The 9,216-nt window shown below is 36.6% G+C and overlaps 1 protein-coding gene across 2 annotated transcripts; it reads right to left on the bottom strand.

Moving 5' to 3' along the window:
- Positions 1-4,679: 4,679 nt before the first annotated feature.
- Positions 4,680-8,876, bottom strand: LOC141830145 (putative metal-nicotianamine transporter YSL12). 2 transcript variants are annotated; one of them, XM_074717632.1, is made up of 6 exons: positions 8,419-8,876; positions 6,968-7,131; positions 6,784-6,881; positions 6,560-6,694; positions 5,894-6,083; positions 4,680-5,726 (listed from the first exon to the last, which is right to left on the bottom strand). In XM_074717632.1, the coding sequence occupies exons 1-6, from the start codon at positions 8,825-8,827 to the stop codon at positions 4,680-4,682; spliced, it is 2,043 nt and encodes a 680-aa protein (XP_074573733.1). In that variant the 5' UTR covers positions 8,828-8,876. The 2 variants fall into 2 exon arrangements, with proteins under 2 accessions (XP_074573733.1, XP_074573741.1); XM_074717640.1 differs by having other exon boundaries at positions 4,680-5,780; positions 8,419-8,842.
- Between the last annotated feature and the right edge of the window lie 340 nt (positions 8,877-9,216).

Genomic DNA, 9,216 nt, shown 5'->3' with positions numbered 1-9,216 from the left:
GGTATTTCTATTATATGGGTAATATAAGGTGTCCTTATAGAAGTACCTTGGTGAATCATGGAGCTTGGTTTTGCAAAATACATCTTAATAACGTGGCATTGTTAATGTATAGAATTTCATATGTTAATTTCTGAGGATCTTAGTAATAAAAAAAATGGTCTTATTTGATTTTGATAAGTTTTAGGATTGTTAATGTTCTTTGATTGCCTAATTTTTTTTATTTGAAATGTAAATAATGTTACTATATAAAAAATACACATTTGACAAATTAAAAATAAGTCAAAGTTATATCTAGTGTTATAAATGGTGGTAGGACAGTGGTGGGGGCAATTGGTGATCGCTTAGGTGGTTGTTGGTTTATTTTTACTATATATATAATAGAATAATTTTATTAGGTTTAAATATATTAATTTAAAAATAAAAAAGTTAATTTAATTTTTTAAAAATAAAAATAAATAATTATATATATTAAATTAATAGGATAATTTTATTAAGTTTTAATTAAGTTTATTTAAATTATTTTAATTTGATTAAAATTACTAATATAAAATTTTGATTAAATTCTAAGTTCAAAAAAAAAAAAAAACTCTCCGTTGGATGTGTTCTACGTTTTGACGGCATCTCTTTAGCTTTAGATGCGTTGACAAACTCGGGCATGTGTCTAGATGTGTTGCCTAAGGCTAGCAACGAGTTCGGACTTGTCGTCTCGGCTTGGCAACGAGTTTGAATCCATTGTCTTGGCTCGGCAATGAGTGCGCTACTCGAGCTTGATGATGAGTCCGGATGTGTCGTTCGAGCCTAATCTAAGGCAGCAGCGATGGTGATGATAGTGATGATGGACAGCAACAAAGATGGTGGTTCGAGGCAGAAGGAGGCGTTATAGGGTTTTTCTTAAACCTAAGTTCCATCTGAACCATTGCATCTCACAACTGCAGTGTAGTTGAGATTCGTCTTTTGTCCAAGTGGTTGTCTCAATTGCCATTTAGAACACTGATTATATCTTTCAAAATCAAATCAACATGTAATTATATTTACACTGGATAATTATACTTAGTCATTATATTACGAGTGTTAATTATCCACTGCTCAAACAAGACATGAAGATTTGGGTATAAAATAGATATAATTTTATACATTTAAAATATTATTTTGTGAATAACACAAGATTTCGATATAGAAGTATACTCAAATATCATCAGATCGTTTAGTTGCGAGCCATCCATGTATGATTATTAGTACAAATTATGGATATTCTCCTTGTTCTGTTTTGTCATGCGGTTCTTTCTTTATGCATTCATTTGATGGCCCACATTGCTTATACGTCGAATGAATGGAAGTCAAGATAATGTTCTCCCTCGTAGTAATTAATTATAGTTTTTTGATTTACCTCTATCGTAAAATCGACCGGGTAGGTCCGCTGGATGATAGATTTCACCTTTACTGAAGAGTATCTATTAAGAAAATTACAAATATAATCTCAATTTCTTTAGTAGATTTGTAGGTTGTTTTTGCAAGTAAAAAAGAAATGAGTTTCTTAAAGTTCAAGGATTATAATTGTTATGTCATTTATGTTTTTACAAAAGCAATGATATCAAAATCACTTTGATACACAACACAAAAAGTAAAAGCATATATGATTTTCTATGAATTCAAAGAGTATAGCAATGGCATAGTTTAGGTTTTTAAAAAGGCCTACTAATATCATCAAAAAAAATTTTGGACAATCACAACTTTGTTGTAAAAAATATCTAGATGATCTTAAACTAATAATGGAAAATTAATGATAAATATGAGTTTCTTGGAGCTTGTGTATGATCCTCATCATTTTAACACTATTAAACTATTTTTCTCTTAGTTATTTTGTCTAAAAAATTAACTCAACATCTCAAAAGTATTTCTCTTTTTCTTTTAAAAGATTTTTTTTACCTAAATAGTAAACGATGACTTTAAAACAACTATGATAATAAAAATGACAAATTTTTCCAAATTAAATAGATTTGAAATTGAATATTTAATTTTTTAAATTTAGTCAACCTGGTAAACTTCCTAATGGTATGAAATTATATATAAATAGTACCTTGAGGTTTCTTGCTCATGACAGTCTCTCAACAAGTTCTTCTATTTCATTTTGAACCAAATAATCTTTGCGAGCTTTTTGTGTGTATATTACATATCGCTTAGTTTCTCTTCCAACGTATTTTAATTATACATTTTAGTATCGGATTCAATTTTTTTTCTCTTTTTAAATAGTTTTTAGAGTTGTCAATTTAGATTGTATATGTCAGATTGACTCGCTCAATTAAACAATTTAAATGGGTTGGATTGAAATTGTATCAACTCATTTTAAGGTGAGTTCAGATGGATCAATCCATCTAAGCCTGCAATCTGCATGGATTGGCTCGTGGCGGATTTCGATCAGCTCACAGATTTAAAAAAATTTATTTTTTTAAAATTTAAAATTAAAATAGAAATTCAATAGATTAGTGGATTTGATCTATCTAAATCACAATTTAAATTTAAAATTTTCAACTTGATCCGTTTAAATTGTAATCAAATTTAATATTTTTAATAATTTTTTTATTTTTTGACAGACTTATGGATTTACCTGCTAACTCACAGTCTGTCTTGGGTTAGAACGGATTGGAGATTTCTCAACTTGTCAAATTGGTAGATCATCTTGCTCTTCCATATGATGAGTTTCTGACGGTTTGGTTCGCTCTGACATAGGTTGATTCATTTGATAGTTCTAATAATTTTTTGACATGATTCAATGGTAAAACATTTAATAGATTAATTAAGTATTCACGATTCGAATCTCAATTATAATATATTATTAGATATTTTCCTTTGCGAGATGAAACAGCTCGTATATCTAGATTATCAAAAAGAAAAAAAAAAGAAAAGTGTTTACATGCGACAGGGTCGTTAAGGAGGGGGCTTATTAGGATTGCTTCTTTATCTATCTTTACTTTTGTTATTGCAATCATTTTTTTTATCATTGCCATTTTTTTGTTTTTTATTTTTTTTTGCATTTGATTTTTCTCTTTGGATTACTATAATTAATTAAGAATTGGTGTTGTATGAAACTTTTCTGTCATCCATGAAGAAGAAAACATAGGGTGATCAACCAATGGATCATAAACAGACTAGTAAAATATTTGAAAATTATTGAACCACATTATATTATTTTGTTTGCTATGTTTTGTATTTTAATTTAGTGTTTACATTTTTAGTTACATGCTAACCGTTATAGACACACTAAAAAGTAAATGTAAAGCGAGCGTCAATTCATTCTCCACCCCTCTAACACAATCACGATCCTAATACAATTATCATCTCATAAGATGCTTATTTATTTATTTATTTTTAAAAATCTTTATATCTAATTTGTCCTATGAAAATTTTTCATCAATCATCAAATAAATTCAACAAATACAAAGTGATCTCACTCACAGTTGAACTTTTTAGAAAATAATCACGCTGAATAAATATCCTTGTTGGGAATTTACTTCAGTTTCTATTTATGTCATTCATATCTTCCCAGTGTATCTCGAGGAGTTTTACTGCTTATTTATTGAATCCTTGAAAGGGTTGTGTTATACCTACCAATAGTATTTTTTTGGAAATCATCACCCCTTTTGAAGTAGTGATTAGTTTTACATGTTAAATGTCGAGAATATATACTTATGTACCTAAAGCAGTATTAAGAATATATAATTGCTCTTGAAGATGATAATTAAGAGTTAATTATTCTATTTAATTGATCATTTAATTAAAATAAATTAAGTAGTAAGAAAGTTAGTTCTATCAATTGCTCTGCTCTATCGTAAGCAGTAGGGAGATGTGGGAACTTAGATTTGCAATGAGTTGCTAGAAAATTTAGAAATGAATTAACAATCGATCTTAATTCGACCGTGAGTAGGAATGTAAATGAGTCAAGCCGCTCACGTGTTCTTCGGATCTCGGTTCGAAAAAAAATTATTTGAGTTTGTTCGATTAAGTTAATGAGACAAGTTTGAACTTAAGCATGATTTTCAAATCGAAAACATTATCGAGCCGAGCTCGAGTTTAACAATATTTGATTCGTGAGCTCGTGAACATATTCATTTAGAGGCTCGCGAAAGTATTCGTTAAGAGGCTCGTTTATATATATATATATATATATATATATATATATATATATATATATATATATATATATATATATATAAATATTTTATATTAACGAGTCGAGTTCGAACTAAATTCGTTTAATTTTTTTATAAATCATTTTCAAATTGAGTTTGAACTAAATTCGTTTAACTTTTAAACGAATTATTTTCAAATCGAACTTGAGTTGTTCATGAACTATTTAATTTCATTACGAATTGAACTCGAGTTTAAGAATTAATGCTTGAATTGAACTCAAGTCAAGTTCGAGCTCAAGCCTCTTACTATTCAGTTCGGCTCAATTCAAGTACACCTCTAACCCTGAGTACGTACGTATAACCTTGAACCTAGGGGTAGAAGATAAAGCATCTCTTCAGTCGGGAAGTCGAACAAGTAGGCCCTGCTAACACACTGATCCAGAGTCGAAAAAGAAACCATCATCATCTGGCGTGACTAAGGAAAGGGCGAAGACAATAAAATATCATGCAGATTTATTAATGAAACTATATTCAATTGTTCATCTTAATTATCTACGAAAGCGAAGAAATGAAATTGTCGACCTTGTCATTCATCTTCCTCGACAGAAACTTCATGCAGATCGGCGGCTTCACCTGAGCGAGCGCGAGCACCGCTTGCGGCAGGCTCCATATTCCGTCGCCACAAATCAAACCAGACGCCACCGCCGGAGCAAAGCGATCTGCCTCCGCCTTGCTCCCCACCCTCTCCCATACAAACAGTATCGCACTCCCAATAAACATGTCGACGGCGAAGTACGATCCGATGTAGAACGGAATAGCCATCGCCATCGGGATCGGTATGTACCTACTGATCTTCTCGCCGGAGACATCTCTCATCAAGTTGACGATGATCGCGAGAGCAAAGAAAACATAGCAGAGGGTGAGGCAGTGCTTAGGCAGCGAACCGAAGCCATCCACGCCGAGAATCGCCATGTTCCGGTAGATGATGGCGTAGGGCGCCGGGTACTGACTCTCCGACGTGCCGATGTCTTCGAACGCCTTGAGGAAGAGCCAGAAAACGCAGGGGCCGATCACGCACCCCATCGAGGTGCCGATCACCTGACTCACGAACATCGATCTCGGCGACGCCAGAGTGAGGTACCCGGTCTTGAAGTCCTGCATCAGATCGGAGGCGGTCGAGACGATGCTCATCATGACGCCGCAAGCGGCGAGTCCTGCGAGGACGCCGCCGTGGGCAGAGCCAGCCCAAGCGCCGACGACGAAGATGGCGAGCTTCCCGTAAGTGGAAGCCAAGGACCAGTCGGTGAGGCCGCAGCCGTAGGCGTTGCAGAATGCTAGAACAGGGGCGAAGACGTAGGCGACCAAGATGAAGTGCCACTTGAGGGGAGGGAAGATGTGAGGGAGAGCGACGATGGAGACTGCAGCGATCACCACGTAGCCTACGTATGCAACCCATAGTGGAATCTGATCCTTGAGGAAGACTTCGGCTCGCTTTTCGTCGTCGTATGATGCGACAGCAGCAGGAAGAGTGTTGGAAGAAGAAGAAGAAGAACCCTTGCGTGCAGCGACGATGAAGGTGGAGAGCGTTCGACATAGGACCTTGAGGAAGTTGTAGAGGCCGTCGCCGAGAATCATGGCTATGCCTATGAAAACCTGATCGATCGATGAACATATATATATATATAGAAAGAAGAGGATGCAAGAGTGAGTGAGCATGAAAAAGTATGAGATTCAGAGAAATGCATGGTTGAGTGTTAAATAATTACTTTGTAGCCATTCAAACCATGAAAGCTGCTGTGAGGGAGATCAGCCGGGTACCAGTGACCTTTCTGTCGATCTATAAGCGGCCACATGATTCCCCATGAGAGGATGCCGCCGAGGAGGACAGACACGTTGACCAAATAGGGGCAGATCATTCCCACTCCGACATAAGTAGCAGAGAAGTCGAAGTAAAACCTGAAATATTATCGAACTGATGTTATATATACTTCAGTAAAAGGTGGAATCCATCACTCCAACGGCTCTACACAATCAGCTCCACAATTATATGGCTCCACACAATCAGCTCCACAACTATATATGAGAAGGTTAATTAAAAAGTTGTAATTAGTCACAACGGATTTTGACCCTTGTCCACTTCAACAAGTCTGTTCCGTGGAAAGATGGAGCCACCTTTTGAATTACCCGGGCTATATCCCGGACAAGAGAAGGAAAAAAAAACTTGATTGAATTTACAGTTAAAAGTAAAAATAAAATAAAAGAATGAAGATGGTAGCTCAGATATTGCATCCACATAGCCTACAGTTTGAAATCAACCAAGGTAAATCACTTAGGTTGGCTCCTCCATTGATCGTAACCAACTCAATTGTGCTCCGGGGATGACGTTTATATATACATGTGACAGGTTATGTTGTTCAAGATATCAAGCCTACCTGTTCTCGTAGGCTTTAAGACCGAGTGAAGGGAATGCTGTAAAACCACAATCATCGCCAGCAGTATAAAACCACTGGAAGAACCCCCACAAAAAGCTTCCGATAAAGCATTTGCCTAGCATCCATACTTGCCTCCTGAAAAACACAAAGACAGGTTCTTTGACATTCCATTCTCTTCTCGATTCGAAAATGAGAAGACTAAAAATTCATAAGATTGTTGTTACTTGGCAAGCTTTTCGCCCTGCGATGTATGGAAGCCATTGATAAGGTAAGCAGTAGCAGTACCACTCGGATAGATCAACTTGTAGTCGATGATCATTATCTGAAACATGTATAGTTAGTTAAGCAAGCATGATTACGAATCGACTTTTTTTTATCTTAAAGAGTACGTTAGTGAAATGGATTGACCTTTCTGAGGGCCACGACGGAGAACAATCCGAGAAAGCTAACGACGAACATGAATCCGATCATCCATCCTAAGCTGGGGTCCTTTATATTCTGAGCATCATTTTGTTCTGTTGCCTGGGCAGCAATTTTTGCGCTCATGCCGAAAAGATAACTTCCGAAACCACCTGTCGACGACATTGCAATCAAGTTATAAAGGCAGCAAGTTAATTACTTATTTCGATTACAATGTTGAAAAAGATATCACAATTAGAGATAGTTAAACACACTAACAATTTCTAAAGCTACATCAATCAAGATTACAAGTTAATACGTAGACCTCTTGGTGTGTTTACGATAGGATCCCAAAAGAGAATTCAAATTACTCTTTCTTTCTATAAAAGTGTTCAATAATTTTTCCACTAGCCAGCCATGAGTTTGGTTAAAGAGTTGAAGAAAGTGAGTAGGATAGTTTGCAACAATATATCCTTCCATAATAATTGTTAAGACGATCATTTACAACAATATATCCTTCCATCATTCAAGAGAACAAAGCAACGATAGCTCACCATCATCGACAACTTTCAAGTAATTCCCTTTAAGCTACATTATCAAACTCGCTTCTACTTAGAGAAAAAATGTCATAAGATGTACTCGATGCACTAACTACTAATCAATGAATTATGGTGTATAATATTCTTTTGTAATAACTTCAATGGAAGGTAAAGAGAAGGCAGAATATAGTTTAGTGCACTAAACTCCCATCAATATAAGTTTTAAGAATGATATATTCGCCCCCAGGGCGTAGCACAAACGGTGGACGCATTGATAACGTAATAGTCAGGGGTCGATTCCAAGAGGTAATGACTTGGGATCGATCCCACATGTGCCTAACGTCTATGTACCTACATGAATCTCCCTCCATATTTGTTGAACCGGTTCTAAGAGGCTGTTGAAGTAGCATATCTATCTTTTTTTTTAAAAAAAAAGAATCTATTATATGCAATCTTATCCTATCGTATAAAAAGTAAGTTATTTACGTGACTCGAACTCATCAATTTCACCGTTGGTGCATAATATTCTTTTGTCATAACTGAATGGAAGGTAAAGAGAAGGAAGATTATAGTTTAGTGCACTAAATTTCCATCAATATAAGTTTTAAGATCGCCCTTAGGGCATAACATCATGCACTTAAATGTCTGTGTACCTATATGAACTTTTTTTCATATTCGTGGGATCAATTCTAGGGGATCGTTGAGGTAATAGATATGCAATCTTATCCTATCTTATAAAACATTATTTACGTGACTCGAACTCATCAATTTTATGGTTGAATCAAGATGTAAGCGTAAGCATAGGTTTCTATAATGCAAATCCCTAGAGGACGAGAAGTAAAACAAAATCGGAAATGAAGAAAAAAGCAGAAGAGGGGAATGCGAGAAAGCGGCGAATTTTAGGGTTCTGAAATGGCGTACCGCTGAACGCGAGGCCGTAGGCGGCGACGACGCAGGTCTGGATGACGGTGTTCTCCTGCCTCGTGAAGGGCGTGCGGAGGAGACCGGTGTGCTCGAGCGCCTTGGTCCAAAGCTTGACGAAGAAGAAGCCGAGGAGGCCGGCGGCGACATTGAGCGAGGGGATGATACCCGTGGTCAGGTTCAGCTTCATCACGATGACGCTGAACATGACGGAGAGGATGAAACTCACGATCAGCGCGCGCGCCGTCAGCTGCTCGCGCCAGGGCGGCACGCGCTGCCCCTCGAACGTTCGCTCCACCGACGGATCTTCCGCCTCTTGCTCTGCGCCGTCCTTTTCGCTTTTTTGCCGCCGCCGCAGGTTGCAGTCCTCTGTGGCGGCTGTCTGCGCCTCCACCTCGTCCGACGCCATCACACCACGAGAAGGTCGATTGCGGCGGGGGAGTGAGAATGGTAAGGGATGGGGAGTCGGCGGCCATGAAGTAGGGAGGCCTCTGCCTTCCTCCGCCGGTTGATTCGAAGGAAATGGTCAAATTTCCGGACTCCTCGGCTCGTTCGACGGCTAAAATGATGTGAATATGATAAACCAACGAACTATCTTCGACAGAACTCAGCAGCCTTTTTTTTTCAAAAAAATAAAAAATATATATATCATATTTTTCATCGTTGAAAATATCTTATTCCAACGGGAATAACTATTACAATATATTTAAAAACTATTTTTCTTTTTAATTTAATCTAGTAAAAAATATTAGATGGAGAGTATTTTTATATTAAAAAATTATTTATAAAAAAAAAATA

Source organism: Curcuma longa, chromosome 1 (genome assembly GCF_044706935.1).
Source record: "Curcuma longa cultivar G26 ecotype Majalengka, Jawa Barat chromosome 1, ITB_CL_G26_1.1, whole genome shotgun sequence".
Classification (NCBI taxonomy): Eukaryota; Viridiplantae; Streptophyta; class Magnoliopsida; order Zingiberales; family Zingiberaceae; genus Curcuma; species Curcuma longa.
This window is presented reverse-complemented; position numbering and strand designations above follow the sequence as displayed.